Here is a 16,853-nt window from a genome sequence, read left to right as displayed (position 1 = left end):
AACAGTAGGTGTTTTGAAGGTTAAAATGTGTGTAGTGCACCGATGAACTCGTGCAGTGATAATGCTTCTTTAAATATAGATGTTTTGAGCTTAAAGCAGCAGTAGAATCAGTATTAGCTGCTGAGGTTTTCTGAAGTGTTCAGGCTCCTGATTTCCAAGGTTTCAATGGGTCCTAGATGCATGGAAAATACAGCAAATCCTACAGACTTGTCAGTGGGAGATGTAGAAGTTGCTGAAAAACACACCAGACATTTCTTGACTCCTTCAAGCTTGAAAATACTTTTAAAATCATATTGTATTGATTCCTTCATCTGTCAAATGGTAGGTTATACCCTAAGGACTAATAAAAATTTTAAATTTTTAGGACCAAAAAAGGTCTTCCATAGTGGTATTGCTTATAAATTTTATAATTTAGTTAGGTAACATCAATTATCTGTACCTAAAAAGTCATGGCATTTGTCCACATTCAAAGTATATCTTCCTGCAACATAGGTGAAGACAATGGATAATGTAGATAATTAGGTTGCTATTTTTTCAGATGTGAAATTCACAGATTTTTAAAAGCTGCTTTTTGTTAGTGTGAAGTAATTATTTTCATGTCACCAGTGAATTCCTTGCCAGCTAGCTCTACAAAACTGCCTTACATTGAAAGAGCAAAACTGGTTTGGCTGTTCAGTTTAACCAGTGAAGGTAAAGAATAAATCAATGTGAAGAATTTCTACTAAGCGTAGGAAGCTTTTTGTGAGAATGAAAGTAACCCAGTTTGGTCCTTTGGTTTAAGAATGTTGTGGATTCTTTTCTTGATTGTAGTTTTTAAATCAGTATTGCACAATTATACAAAAGACATTCTATGGCTCAGACAAAAAATAATGGGCTTTGTTCAGGAGGTTCTGGGTGAAATTTTATGACTTGCCTTATGCAGAAAGGCAGAGTAGGTAATCAGAATTTTTCCTTTTGTCCTTGAAATCTGTGAATCGTTATTTATTAATGGCTGACCTGACATCACATTATTGTCTTCACCACATTAAAAGTATGCTATAAACTGATAATTTACTAATTAATTATTAAATAATTTATATTGAGTAGTCAGAAAACCAAACACAGATATTTTTGAACTGGAAGGGCTCAAATTCTTTGTATAGCTCTCTTGCTATTTTCCCTATAAACATGCAACCAAGGGTAGAACTGAACAAGTTATTTGAAGGCAGTGATTAACTGGATTCCTTAGAGTAATTTATTACTTAGTCAGTATAAAGTGTCTGGTTGATGCAAGTGAGCAACTTCTGCACTTCACATCATTGTAACAATACTAACATTTATTCATCTACTGCTGCTGGTATCATCCCCATTCTTTTTTCCACACAGAAAAAAATAAATCCTCCTGAAATGTTCAGGTCCAGTGGTCTTTTTCCATCTCTTTCAGCTTCTCAAGTTCTGCTTCTGTGACACCACTTAATAAAAAATGGATGAGATCTCTGAATGCTAGTCTAAGAGGATCCTGAACTGTTTAAACTGTTTTACCATGCTTTCACACTTTCAGTTATCTAATGATTATTTAGGTCTTGACTGCTTTGGGATGATGGATATTAGTTTGGACAGTGTTCAGTGCATTGTGGTTACTAATGGTTTCGTAATATTTTTTTTTGTTTTTCTTCAGCCCATCAGGTTCACGCCCTCCTACTCCTCAGAGTGACTCGGAATTGGTCAGTAAACCTATGGACAGAAGTGGACTGAAGAATAATCCCCACATGCACTGGGCATGGGGAGAGCTACCCCAGGCTGCAAAGGTATCCAAAGTAATTTGTTTAATTCCTGCTAGCTTCTATTGTGCTTTAATGGGGGCACGTGTGCTTATTCTATTGCACACTGCTAAAGAGGGGATGGATCCTGTTTTTACATAAAATTGCAACGTTTTCTGTAAGAGAATTGCATCTTGCTCCGTAGGAGGTACAGGAAAGTGCCTTGTGCCATGGTTGTTCTCAACTCTGATGATACACAGTAGGAAATTAAGAAGTGCCTGAGACATAGACTTGTAATAGTTAGAAGCTTAAATAGCATATAAAATCAAACCCAGTGTTCTTTGTGAAATCATTGAAATTCATAAATGGTCTTAGATGGAAATTAGGCAATTGATGTTAGCGGTGTGATTTACAAAAATTAAAATTGGTTGCTTGAGTACATAAGCATCCAGAAGCACCTGCAGTTCTTTGTCTCTGCATGCCTAGATGTGCTGTTGGCTGAGCCGACTGCCATGGTGCCTGTGTCCTCCCTGAAGCCATTTGGCCCAGTTAGGTGGCAGGACTTGTAGCGTGCCAGCAGCATTGTCTCCCATGCTGCACGGTAGCCATGTGCAGCTGTGTACACTGCAGGTCAGTCAGGTACTGGCAGGCTCCTTACGACAGCTATGAAGTCAGAGCATTCATACAGGAAAGGGGAGACCTAGGGCTTATGCTGCCTCAGAGTGTGAGAAATAAAGGTCAGGCTCCAGTGGCACACTGCAACCATGGGAGCAGGAATGGTGCAGGATTTGGCTCCTCCTGCTGAAGGCTGGCTTTTCTGCAGAAAGGATTGCAGGAGTGATGGGGTCAGGAACAGTGTAAAGAAACAAAATTACTGTTTTGCAGGCCAGGGAAGTGGGTATCCTCCTCAGAAAGACTTCTGTATTCTGGTGGTAGTGCCAGAATTATAATGGCATTAGTTATTTTTAATTCACTGTTGGTAGCTAGTGACAAAAACAGAGATGGGACTCCAGAGTTTATAATTCCTTCAGAAGGGCTCTGGCCTTTTCTTTAATAGTCCAAAGATGAGCTGTCCCATCACCTCTGCATTATTCTCTTCCTCATGCATATTACAAGAAAATTGGGAGCTATTTTCTGTACACAGAGAACTGATGTAAGTGCACAGATCCAGGCAGGAGTTTCAAATTAGCATTTCCAGTTTAGAATTTAGGGTTTCCTGTTAGTAGATTTAGGTGTTTCATTTTTACGCCAGTCACACAACCTGGTGTGTATTGCAGATCTTATTACTGGAGGTTTTTCCCTCTGCAACCCCTATCTGTGTCCCCAGCTGAGCTATTCAGACTTGATCTAGCCATACGTGAACTGGGAGTTATGCTTTGGATGCTTTTGATCTTCATGTTAAGAATTTGTTTGCAGTGAAGGTTATAGCAGTTACACAGTTGCTGCTGTAGGAGTTCAGCTCCCTGCTGCAAGAACACTTCTTGTCCCACACTTAGAGAAGGTCTAGAATTGTTCCTATAAAGTAATTTAAAATCTAAATCTGGGGCATAGATGAATGACAGTGTACCCCTGTCCTTGTCCCTGAGAGCATCCTGATTGGGTAAGTACTCTGATCCGCTCTCCCTTCTCATGTTTGTCGGGGTTACCTTCTGAGGAAAAGCTAGGATTTGTGCAGGAAGGGAGGAGAGCAGGATGAGAGCTGTGATGTACTCCCAGACAGATTAGTGGGAAATGAAGACTGTAGAGCACGTTGCAGAAAAAAAATCTTTCCTGGCCTCAAGATACAGATGAATTTTGTGCAAGGAAACACACGGCAGAGAAGACTTGTATGGTGTAGTCTCCACCTCAGTTAGAGGTGGCTTTCTGCTGTAGTTGGTCACCTTGAGAATCTGATCTCACTGGAGTGAACAGAACAGGTTAAACTCTGGCTGTTGCATTTTTTAAGAGCTTTTTTTTTATAGCAATCTGTTATTTTTCCTCACAGGCTAGTTCTCTGCTCAAAGCAAAGGAACCCAGCGTGGTGGATGTAAATCCTTCTGAAAGCACTCACTTTAGGGTCATCCAGAGTTCTCCTATAGAGTTTAACATTGTGCCTCCTCTACCTGCCCTTGGACAAGCAGATGCAACAACTGCTGATGAAAGTGAGCCCTTACCAGCTGAGGCAAATAAGTCAGAGACAGAGTCTCCGGGAGCAGCTGTACCACTATTGCCTGTCAATGAAGAAATAAAACAAGCTGCAGCTTGCTCAGCCCAACCAGCTGGCAAGACAGAATCCCCTTCCAGAAAGAAAGGTAAAGCTGTTGATTCTGCACTTTTATATGTATGATTTTATCTTTAAATTTCATGATGATAAAGCACCTCATTGCCATATAAATTAATCTGTGCCCTGAAAGCACTTTCAAATCTGGAAAGGAGTAAGCTTTAGAAAGAACTTTCAAAACCTGAGCTATGCAGCAGGCTGTTCACAGGAGCTGTGTAGTAAGACAAAAGATTGTCCTTGGTCTGGGATTTTTGGTAGCTCTGTGTTTATGAGCAGGACTGCAAAACCTACTCCAAATTCATCCATATTTGACTCATTCAGAGATTTCACTTTTTGGTACAAGCATGCTGTATATCTGCTTGTTCACCTGCACTGGCTGCTTTCTGAGTTGTTATGTATCACTGGTAATTGTGGAACCTCTCTGATCTAGTACAAGGTTGTAGTACATCTTTTGAATGACCAACAGATTTGCTATAAAATAAGGTGCTTTTGTTTCACGCCAGCAATGTCAGTTCTGTGTGGTATGCGTCCTGTCCTGAATTTGTGAAATATAACTCCATCTGCTTTTCTACTTAATTTCTGGGCTCTGTAGCCATGGTATTTTATGATAAGTGTTACAATCTTTACCAGAAACTTACTTGCTTAAAAATGTTCTGGTTTAGAGCTCTGGTTATTCTATAATTATGTGAACCCTATATAAGCCTAGTTTGTGCAGCTGCTTTTAAATCAGTAAAAATAAAAGTTTCTTAGCCACTTCCTCGTGCATTCCGCTGTCTTTGAAGACAAAATTGACAGTGTTACTCTGCTCATTATTTGCTCGTTATGTAACTTTTTTTTCAGATTGCTTTTCTGATGTTTGATGTTGGAAATTGAGACAGCAAGAAGTCGTGGGTTTTAGAATGAATTCCAAAGTAGGTTTTGGCCTTACAGTAGTTACTTGTCAAGATGTACCAGCATCAACAGGACAGTGATGACTATATGTTGGCACTAGTGAAAGACCTAGGAGGGTTGTCTTGTCCCCTGCAGTAGTGCATGTGCACAGGCAGCACATCAGTTGTATGTGCTAAACAGTGAGTTGTCCCCTTTACAAGCCAGTTACAGTGTATTTAATGAGCGTAGTACAGTCTGTTTCTTTTTACAAGGGGGGATTGAAGTAGTTCTCAGAGATTAAATGCTCAGATTGCTTTGCTGTGATAATAGGCCTGTGCAGATACTCAGAAAGTTCCTTTTGTTGTTTTCCTACAGTGACCCACTAACTTCTAATTCCCAGTGGTTTTGTCTCAGCGTATCTCCAAAGTAGTCCTCTGCTGTCTCATTTTGTATATGCAAAGTCTGAACAATGTATATGAGCAACTTGCTTTGAAATTTTCTACAAATATAGTTCACAAACTCTTGATAACTTGTCTAGTTTCTCAGTCTTAAAATGAACAGTTAAACAGTAATAACAGTTCTGTCTTGTTACTTAGAAAATGCTCATTAATACGCTTATTTGTGCTCTCCCTTACAGACAAACGAAGTCGGCATCTTGGTGCTGATGGTGTCTATTTAGATGACCTTACTGACATGGATCCAGAAGTTGCTGCACTTTATTTCCCCAAGAAGTATAAGTCCTTTGTTTATATTTTTACTATTTAAAGAGCTCTTGGTGCCTTCCAGATTTAGATCAAACTCTTCACTGCAAACTAGATGACTTGGACTCTGAAAAAGAGGTCTTGAGGTGAAGGCAGACAGAAAATAAAACGCTGCAGAGAGGAATATTAGAGCATTTGGGCCTGAGAAGCGTGCTTGAAACTAGTTTTCTCTTTTGGTCAATTAAGCATAATATATAGATTGTGGATGTTATGTAATGTACACTGATGTTTGTGAGTGCTACTTGCATGCCCTGGGAGAGTAATTGGCCTTTGGATATATTTATCCCCATGTCCTTGCTAATTACCGTGAAGAACATATCTTACTGTTAAAAGTATTAGCACAAAATTATTGTTCAATGTTGTTCTACTGTGGCTGATCACCTATAAATATGAATTTTAGAAAATTACTTTTGGAAGATGTATGACAGATTTATTTGTGAAAATACTCTACCCTGAACACAGAATTTCCAGCTTGTTCTGATCTTTATTAGAGCCTTTTATAACATTTATGATGCTCTTTCCACATCATACTGTGGTTATTTGACTAAAGTTATTGAGCAACAACTACAGTAGCTTGCATTTTTTGTTTTTATTCCTTGGTTGCTTAAACTCAGCTGTTGTAATAGTAGCATTTCAATAAAATTGAGAAAGATTAGTAATATGGAGAAAAAAATTGAATTGAAAATCCCTTTCTCAAATGCATACATATAAATCTGGAATGGAAAGCAGAGTTTGGTGGGCTTGCACTTCATAATAATGATATAATCTATACATAGATTTTTAAGTGGGTATAATAATTTGTTTCTTAAAATTTTAATCCTAGTAGTTTATACATATTTTATATATTGACATAAATACACAAACATACATATCCTTTCTTTTGGGTTTAGCAAGCAGTTTATATGATTAATACAAAATAAATAATTTATTAGCATGTGTATTCTTGTTCCTATGCGGGAATAGTTCTGCTAGTATAAATTTTGCTTATAATATTATTATTTTGTCTACTAAGATTGTACAGTTTGTTACCTTATTTTTCCTATCTGTTTTGAATAAGTGAAGCTATAATTATACATGCCTAATTTAGGCAACTAAGTAGAAGCGGTCTAATATTTGAGGGTATGCGAGGCCTATACTATTTTGTTTAAACTTTATGGCAAAACTAAGGAAACTTCTTCCCCTCCTTGTCTTTCTGTTTTCCTAAGTGTGTGTCAGATATAAAGAGTACTTGTTGAAGGGAGAGAATTTGGGAATGAATACATGCAGACTGAACTCCTGATTTTTCTTTTCCAGTGGGGATAATGTCCAAAGCAAGAACACAAATGACCCAGGCCCACGGTCTGCCAGTCAGTCTCCGCAGTCTGTTGGAAGCTCAGGTGTTGACAGTGGAGTTGAAAGCACCTCGGATGGAATTCGAGATTTGCCCTCCATTGCCATTTCTCTTTGTGGAGGCCTTACTGAAAACAAAGAAATAACCAAAGGTACAGCATGACTTTCGGAATTGCAGGCCGGTGCTGTCAGCCAAGTTTTACCTTTCTAGACCATGGAAGCAGTGCCCTCCTGTGGCTCTGCTCAAGAACGTGATGAAAAGTACTGTCCCTGTAATGTTTCCTAGAATTTTTCATAGTTAAAATAGTAGACTTATATATGACTGACTTATTTGAAAGTATTCTATTAGTATTTTTATTTCCTGATAGTACTGCGTTTTGTATCACAACAGTGTTAATGGTACTTTTATGTATTATTTATGTATTGGTACAATATATAGCTAGGAAATTTCCAGCTGTTGGTGTCAGAAATGAAAAAGGTGGTCTGTAAATGGAGACATTAGGTGAGGAAGTTGAACTTTGACCTGAGTTCCTGCTCTACTTCCCATTTCTTGTGTGACTTCTGGATGAAGCATTTACAGTGCTCTGTGCCTTAACTTCCAGCTGCACAATGTGAAGATACATGTGTTAAAACTTGCAGTTTCTTCAGTAGTATGGCATCATAAAATTATATGAGCCTGATGCTACACTGATTACTGTTCAGAAATGAGTTATTAAAACATTTCAAATATGTGGTGATTAGTACTAGAGTTGTGTTGTTGTTTGAATCAATTGTGAATTATATAGATTTTGTGAAAGGAGTTACAGCCAGTGGAAGCGTATTTACTCACAGGCACTTTCACTTTGCTGTAGGCCTTACAAGTGATCATTAAGTTTTTGGCTGAGACTTTACATATACCTAGAGCCCATTGGTTCCTTCTTCTAACTTGGACAGAGGATCAGTGAAAGGCATGACAAAATACTTCCTTGCCTGGCTTAGAAGCCTGGTTTTCCTGCCTCACAATTCTATCCCTGAGCTTTCAGTTACCTTGTATTTTGAACAGGAAAGACACCCAGCAGCTGACAAAGAAACCCTCAGCATCTTCTGAGACTGAGAGGCTCTGGACCTCTAGCTTGCTGCTAATTACTAATTACTGATAATCTTAGAATGCTAGTAATGAAGGGCTGACTCTAAATGTGAAACCTGCGTGTCTGAGAGGTGGGCTGTCCCAGGCATCTATAAATGCATGCCTTACCTACAAATTTTTTTCTTCCCACAGAAGAATTCTTAGAACATGCAGTAACATATCAGCAGTTTGTGGACAATCCTGCTATCATTGATGACCCTAACCTTGTGGTTAAGATTGGAAATAAGTAAGTAATATTTCAGGAAAAAAACTATTTGACTGTTGTAAGAGAAGCACTTTGGTGTTGATTGGTTTAACCATATCTGAAAAATAGGGTTTGAATGTTCATAGCTTAGATTTATCCAGATAGAGTCAAATCTCTAGTGAACTTAGGCTCTTCTAGTTACCTTTCCTCCTTTAGATTGAAAGTAAAGAGCAGTTTTAGATGACCTGTTACAGCTAACTGACACAACATGAATTTCAAGAAGCTAGTATTAAATACTAATAGTGTTCACACTCAATTAGCAGAGTAAAAAAGAAATAGGATGTTAACTTGCTAAGGCTTGCTTATGTGCCAGTTTGAATAATTAATATTTCTAGGGATATGATGGTCTGCTTGCAAACAGTCTATACGCAGCAGTTTGTATATACTGAATGTTTTGCTAATATCCCTCTATGGAGGCGCTGCTTTTCAAGACTTGTCAAACTTCACCCACCCAGTGTGAGGCTTCTATTTCTACAATTTGAAGACATTATTTCATATGTTTGTATTGCTGACAGCAGTGCAGCACTATGGTCTATGCCAGATACAGCTTTTTGAAGGATGTTTTAAGTTGAGACCTCTTTGCATCTGGCATACGATGTTATAGAGTAGAGGAGAGATCATGACATTGTGCTGCACTATGGAGGTTAGGCCACACTTAGTTACAGACATCACTCATACAAATCTGAGATGCCTGGTGCATCTTTATGTGATAGTTTGTATTGTGTATGTTATGGCCTCATACCTGACCCTCTCTGTGGTCTGAGGTCAGTCAGTTACTGCTTCCCTGCAATAGTTCTCCGAGTTTGGTAATGCTTACCTGTCTACTGATATGTTGGGAAGAGAGGTGTACTTAGTGAGGATCTTACTGTCATATTCTCTGGATGTCATGTGAGCTTCAACTTACCTTGACAGGTGGATGGTAATACTGTATTTGTCCTACTGTCTGTAACGAGTTGACCTATGTTCAGCAGATAACAGCAAAAGCTTGACATCCTCCAGACTATGGCCCCTAACTTTTATGTAGTTCCTTTGATGGAAGAACAGTGAAAAGAGCTTGTGAAAAAATGTAGGTAACGCCGTGATAATGAGGTGTAGTAAGGACGAGGAACGCATGAGAAATAACCTTTCTACTTTAAGGACCTAGCTTCTCTTGCATACCTTGAAAAGTATATGCCAAGAACACTTGTGAACATACTGTGGAATAAAGTGGATCCGCTATTACTGGTGCAGGCCTATGCTAAAGAGACTTCATGGCTTTAACCTGCCAGATGATAATTACTGGGTAGACTGTGAATTGGAACCTTGTGATTACGAAATGCAGTAATCATTTCTCTTGCATGCCCAGGTACTACAACTGGAACACAGCTGGTCCCCTTCTGCTGGCAATGCAGGCATTCCAGAAACCTTTGCCAAAGGTGAGATTGAATGTGAAGGTTGGTCAGAGAAGGAGTTGTGACATTCTGCCATTTATCGAGGCAGGGAAGAGAATTTTTGTACAAAAGAATCTGCACATCAGTAATACCTATCCACACATAACCATTAATCTATCTTATGCTAAGGGCTAAATAAGCGGGACTAAATTTGGTCTGTGAATAGTGTTTATTTGCTAGGCTAAGATCATTATAAATATTTTGAAGAAGGAAAAGTTCCTGTTTTCCTTCATTAATATGGATTGTAAACATATATTGTATTGACCCATGTTAGTGCTTGCTGTAGCTGAATACTTCGTGACTGCTTTCCATTTTATCCGTATATGACACATATCAAATAAAAATAGAGGCCAAGAATTTTAACCTCAGTGAATAAGCTTTAACTACTAAGTAATGCAGGCCTATAGCTTGCTAGTGTTTGTTTCTTCATTGGTTGTTCATAACCAAGCCAGGTAGGTAGTGACAGATAGCTATGATCGTGACAGCTATATATGTCGGCTTACATTAACCGTGTTGATGAACTTAGTCTGATTCCACATGACCTGGTGCCACATAGATGCTCAGGTCAGAAATACACTTACTGTAAATGTATAGAAAGAAGTAGTATTGTCATTGACACTATTTTGTATCCTGGTTAGCAATGGATTTAATAAATTTTGGAATATAGTTTCTTTCCTTCTGCCATTTGCAGCACTTCACATGTCTTTGAGTTTAATCTATGTGAATTCAAATGCTATCTCTATTGCTGTGGACTTAGAATAAACATTCCTTCGAAGCCCAGAATACTCTCTACCACTGCATTCTTCCTTAGTACCACATTAACTATGTACGCAGTCATGCATAGCTGCACTATAACATCCCAATATAAATTGATCCTAAAAGTCCTGAACATCTGGTGAACCTGGCTTGAATTTCAAGGATGTAACAGAGCCAGATGTTTTGTGCTTTACTGCAAATATTCTAGTTATCATCAAAGATGGGGTTCATCCCCTGGAACTAAAATGCCCACAGAAGGGATGCAGTTACCCTACTCTGTATTTGTTGGGCACTTCCACTGAGTGATTCAGACCTTGTTAGGTGCCTGTTGGGTCTTCAGTAGCAATAAAGGTAATGCAGGGTAAATGCATTTTTAATTAAGTGCTTTGCCTGAGTGAGGTGTTTTGGGTTTTGCTTAGGGTGGGTAAATGGAAAGAATTGGTATGCAATATTTTTCCAATGAGGGAAATGGCAATTCTTTTAACAGCATTCTGGTTATGCCATTATTCATATAGGCCATCAGTTAAGAAAAGTCATCTATGACTGAAATTTGTGTTCATTTTTTTTAGTGTTTAACTTATACTCTGAATGCTGATAACTTTCTAGACTGTGCAGTTTTAATTCAGTGGAGAAGCCACTATATATAGTTGGAACAGCCTGTATGATTGGGAAGGTTAACTTGACTGAACTGTACCTCTGAAACTAAAATTATTCATTTATGCTACCAGTTATCTTTCTTAATGACTTGTTAATTAGGGTTTTGATTGGATGTAATAATGGAACTATGAAATGGAAATACTGAGACACTTTATCAAAACAGGCTTTATGAAGTGATTGAAAACTGGAGTTTTGCAAAATCACTCATTTTCTGCAAAATACGCTTAAAAGCATGTCTAATTGTAAGCATGTGAATTATCTCACTAAAAGCCAATAGGACATCTGCTTGAAGTTGTCCATATGTTTGAGAACTTCCTTAAGTTGTAACCATTGTTCTCAACAGTGGCATTCCATTCCCAGTAGCTCCATCTGCTCCTTGTTTTTCTTACTTTGTTTAAAAGTTCTCAGCTTATTTGCTCAATTTTACTCCTTTGTATTTCTTTCTGTTCTCTTATACTTTAGATAGTATAGTAAAGAGAACCTAGAAAATCTGAGGAAAGGGATGGATTGTCCCATATGTTAGCTGAACTCAACCCTCTCAACTGCTAAGAGTACTTGGAATCGTGATTTTTTTTTTTATTTTATTTTTTTTAGATCACTGATCAACATCAGTTTTATTTTGGTGACTTTGCTTACAGTGGAGGCTATCATCTCAGAAAGCCAGTGGCTAAACTATTCTAGGGTGTACCAAACACTGGCCACCTTTAATGTAATATTTTCCCCTTTCATCTTTTGCTTGCTGTCTGAGTGAAAGAATTCAGCTCTCCTTGTTACAATGCATAAGGCTCCAGTCATTATGGGTATTGAAAGAAACTCTTCTCTACTGAGGTCCAGTATATATAAACAATGAAAAGTAGCCAGGGTTTAAAAAAAAATATTTCTAACGTCAGTCAAATTCATAGCATCATACTAAACTCATAAATGCTAGTAAGTTCTCTGTTTTTTTCCAAAGTGGTGATTAAATGTGAACTTTGTATTTATTTTAAAATGAGAATAACTATCTTGCATGTTCGTTTGTTACTGTTTCTCGTGAGAGCTCATTCAGGAAGCGATTATTTTTTTTTAATATCATTTGCAATAAGTAACTTCAACTTAAAAACAGTAGGTTCTCCATTCTAGACATTATACTAATATCTATTTATGCTTTTTTTTTCTTCTTTGATTTTATCTCTTTTTCATTTTCCTTTTAAAAAATACCATAAGTATTCATGCTTGAGTTACTTCAGAGCAGCTCTGGATACCATTAGATTTTGCTTTAGTAGAATTTATGGTCCACAGACAGTATGTTTACTTTTCTTCTATTTATTATCAGTTAAAATTGTGTGTTTGACACTTTCTTTCATTTACATATATCAGGTTGTCCTTTGTTTTGGTTTTTTTTTATGTTACCATCCATTTATCACAGGCCACTGTGGAATCTATAATGAGGGACAAGATGCCTAAAAAAGGTGGAAGGTGGTGGTTTTCATGGCGAGGGAGGAACAGCACTATTAAAGAGGTAAGTTTTAAGAAGCAAGTAGTGTTTCCTTCTGGTTGCAGTGGGAAGTCTGGATACCTCCATATTCATCCCTTGGAACTTTGCTCCTGAGAAGTAACTCTATATTCAGTTTCACTGGGGATATACACATTAAAGGATGTTTAAACAGGATCTAAAGTGACTTCTTTTGATTTCAGAAAGCTTTGGATTAGACCCTACCTGAAACATTTGCCTACAGTTTTTTGGTTCTGCATTTATTTTCATTACACAGACCTGAGGCGGTATTATCTAATGGATTAAATCTGTTTGGGAACCTAAATTCAAAGAGGTGTACCACTAATTTAATGGTTTCATGCAGATTACCTACCTTTCTGCAGCTTTCTTTTGATAGTGGAAGAACAGACATATTTATGAGTAGTGTGAGCTGTAAAATTCAGCAAAACCTAAGAGGGAAAACTGACTATATATTAGCTTTAAAGTCTTTTTGAATTTCTTTTCTGAGCATTAAAAGTTTGTGGTAACAGTCTAAAGTCGTGGATGAACACTAAAGAACAGTGAAAAAAGCAGAGCTTTATATGAAATATTGATCTCCTGTCTAGACATATTTAATCTTTAAAGTTGGCTAATAAAACTTCATATTAATTTATTCTACTGAAGTATTAGTAGTTGAGGGGAGAAAATGACTTCTAATACGTTTTTATGGTTGTGGCTCAGTCGATGAACTTTTGTAGCCTTGCATGAAGTAACTGTTGTACTGATCTGTGGGTATGGGCTTCAGAGCGTGAGATTTTAGTTTTTGCAGTTTAAGTTTTTTGAATTTTTCTCTGGGTGGAAGTACTTCATTATCTCTTGAGCTGTGACAGCTATAAATGGAAAGAGGAGGTGTTATTGTTGTTGGTGTGTCTTGTAAAGTCACTATTTAAAAAACTTGTGGGATGAAACTGATGGAGCTTAGCGTTTACTCGTGGTAAAGCAGTCTGGAAAGTTTTATTGGATTGAAGATTTTAATGATTCTATGAAAGGTAATTGTGTATGTGTTTCTTTTGTGGTGATTTTGTTTTTCTTCTCCAGAGTCATATTTTGCATTTTTAGGTGAAATCTAACTATTTGAGGTGCATGAACTAAGTAGTTGCGGGATTGATCCCAGAACTTCAACAGTACTAGATGTGAAATCTGGTATTTCTGTACTACTTCCATGCAAATTATATTTGCACTTTTTAGTTCTTTCCGCAGCCTTTATTCTTTCAGACGACCATGAAGCTTTACTTTGCCTACAAGCAGAAGAAACAAACATGCTGTTGATTTTTACCAAGCCTGTACAAGACAGAATTTGGTTTTCAAATATTTTTCTAAAAACACTTGTTCTCCGCCCTACAGGAGTTGCACAGCTTCTCATACTTGTATTTTTACAGGAAACAAAGCCAGAGCAAGGTATGAGTGCGAGTAGACTTACAGGAGAAGACTCTTCACAGATGAGCATGGCAAACAGGTACCCCCAAAATTATCTGTACCTGAAATGAGCAGGAGTTACGAAAGCAAGCTACCTCTTACACTTGAGCAAAGAAATACAGTGTCAGTGTAATATGTTTAATGTTTTATTTATTGCACCAAATAAGTGCAGATGGGAAGGCCCTACCCATTGCAGGGTTGCAGACCTTGCAAGTGTACTGTGACATTTCTGTGGTTTGGCTGGCAGCTCCATGACACACATTCCAGCCCCTTAAAAACAAACAGTAATTGGAGCAGTTTTCCAAAGCTGTATGTGTGTCTCTAGAGTTCTCAAATGAACATCGTAGATGATCCCATGCTGTTGTCAGATCCCAGTTGCTAAAATTTCTGATTTACTCATATTTATGGCCAGACAACTTAATTTGTTCCTGCATATTTTGAGAAGTCCAGGGGCCTAAGACTTTATAGAGTTCTTTTCACAGGCAATAGTCATGGTTTTCTATTACTTCTTTCAAGGAATGCAGAAGTCTCTTCCTTCTTATGCTTCAAACTAAGCCTACTGTATGGACAGAATCTCTCCTTCAGGAGGGTTCCATAAGATGAACTTTAATTTGCTCGGAGGCTTGGAGGGATGACTTAGCCAGGGACAGCTCTCCTACCTTGCTCCTTTTCTGTACATACAGATCTTAGTGTAAAGACAGCCATCTATGTACTGTCTGCACTTTGATCTGAAAAGGGCCAGATTCAAATATGCTTTATGCTCATAAGTTAAGTTCAAGGATCACCTTTATGAAACAAAAAGGCATTAGCTGTTATTCTTTCTGGAGGTCAGCAGCTGCAGTCCAGGCGAATGTGCTGGAAGGAGGATTCCTCATTCTATAGACCAGCTGTTATCTCAGATGCCTTTCTGAGTTGGTGAAAGCCACAGAATAAATTGGAAAGGCTGATTTTCCTTCTAAGGATGACAAGTGACATTTTGGTCTGTTTCTTACACCGTTGTTTAAAGATAAGCTTTGGAGTAGGATTAAGATTTCAAGCAGACTAGATTCTGTAATTGGTGTTATTTGTTTAAATTTTAACTGACCTTAGAAATTTGTCATTAAGGATTTATTACTTGCAAGCAAAATTGGGCAAGTGGATTGTTGAGTGAAGCTTTTGAGATCCTGTATTACAAAGGATAAGAAAGGCTTTTAAATGTTATTTGTCATGACATGTGGTACCTTGATACCAAGATTTCCTAATATCAAACAACATCCAGGTGTGGTCAAAACCAGAGGCCAAATGCTGATTGTTTTAAAGGTGAGATTTGTAGGATCTGAAAGGGTATTTTACCTTCCACCTAAGGTCTTAGATTTGTTGACTGTAGGAAAACTTTCTCTGTGAAGAAGAATATCCTTAACAAATCTCTGAAAAAATGGTTGTAGCAGAAACAAAGTAAAAATTGTACTAATGTATATTTAAACAGAATTGTGTAAAGGACCTCAGGTTTTATGATTTTTCATCATCATATCCTGACTGGGATAATCCTGGAAAAGAATAATCCAATGATCTAAAGTTGCTCATTGAAAGAGAAAGAAGAGTTAGTTTCTATAATAAAATTTCCATCACTTGGATTTTTTTGTTAACTGCTAAATTCTTTGGGGTAGGAAAGAAGGGGGGGAAGAGAAATCCAGCATAACTAATGCCTCTTTCTTCTTCTGAGAACTGAGGATTTTTTGTAGTTGTGGTATCTAATGGGTATTATCTTTTTTACACTATGAGATTTTTGAGTCAATATGGCACATTAATTTACATCCATTTAAATTGAAAGTAATGAAAACTACCTTATAGACCAGTTAATGGCTAGAACAATCAAAGTGTGAATAATGGGGAACATGCGTGAATGAAAATTCAGGACTTCATTGATATATTTAAAGCCATAATGTGAATGACCTCCTGTGAGACAGTACTTAGGAGCAGAGAATCAATGCCTTACTTGGTGACTCACTGTTAATGCATGTTTAATGGATACTGAGATGCATTTACTGACATGATAACATCATTTTCTCCATGTGCAATGTTCCAGAATAAAAGATGAGTCTTCTTCAAGCGATGAAGACCCTAGAGCTGCCAAACAAAACCTCGGGTCATTACAAACCAACTCAAGTCATCTCTCATTATTGTCTGGAATCAGTTACAAAAAAACACTTCGACTCACTTCTGACCAGCTTGTGAGTTAATTTTACATCCTTGTCCTGAAGTGTCCTTTCTAATACAACATGAACAATACTGTTATTCAGGCTTGCAAAGCTTAATTAGCTCTTACGTCTTGCATTTAATTCCCTCTCATTATATTAAAAAAAAAATAGCTTTTCCCATTTCTCTTCACATTTTAAAGCATGAATGTTGTACCTTGCAGCGAGTGCTGGGGTTCAGACATTGGGAGACATGGGATCCCATTTAGACAAATACCAAAATTAAATTCCAAAGTATGTATTTGTCACCTGAATAAGTGTACTAGAACCATGTCCTTTTTGTATTGTGTATATATTAACTCACAAGTCTCTCCTCTTTTTTTCTTTTTTTTCCTCCTCCTGTTGCTTTCCTCATATTCATAGGTAGACAGTCACAGTTCACATAAATACCATTTTCTGTTTGAAACTTCTGAAAGAGCTGCTTGTGAATTCACTGTGAGGCTAGGCTATTAATTTCTTTGGAGCCGATTCTCTTCCTCTGTGACAGAGGTGTTTTGACTAATGGTGACATTCCAATTGGA

The 16,853-nt window shown here is 37.6% G+C and overlaps 1 protein-coding gene across 3 annotated transcripts in view; it reads left to right on the top strand.

Annotated features, from left to right (window-relative positions):
* Window positions 1-16,853, top strand: part of LPIN1 (lipin 1) — a 51,076-nt gene that overhangs the window by 18,745 nt on the left and 15,478 nt on the right. For all 3 annotated transcript variants that reach the window (XM_037391146.1, XM_037391145.1, XM_037391147.1), the window contains exons 6-14: window positions 1,658-1,787; window positions 3,724-4,030; window positions 5,507-5,600; window positions 6,924-7,111; window positions 8,218-8,311; window positions 9,675-9,744; window positions 12,578-12,670; window positions 14,062-14,138; window positions 16,164-16,308. In XM_037391146.1, coding sequence (XP_037247043.1) covers window positions 1,658-1,787; window positions 3,724-4,030; window positions 5,507-5,600; window positions 6,924-7,111; window positions 8,218-8,311; window positions 9,675-9,744; window positions 12,578-12,670; window positions 14,062-14,138; window positions 16,164-16,308 — 1,198 coding nt within the window. The remainder of the gene's footprint in view (window positions 1-1,657; window positions 1,788-3,723; window positions 4,031-5,506; window positions 5,601-6,923; window positions 7,112-8,217; window positions 8,312-9,674; window positions 9,745-12,577; window positions 12,671-14,061; window positions 14,139-16,163; window positions 16,309-16,853) is intronic.

Source organism: Falco rusticolus, chromosome 6, assembly GCF_015220075.1.
Source record: "Falco rusticolus isolate bFalRus1 chromosome 6, bFalRus1.pri, whole genome shotgun sequence".
NCBI classification, from domain to species: domain Eukaryota; kingdom Metazoa; phylum Chordata; class Aves; order Falconiformes; family Falconidae; genus Falco; species Falco rusticolus.
The sequence above is the reverse complement of the archived record's forward strand: the minus strand, read 5'-3'. Positions and strand labels throughout refer to the sequence as shown.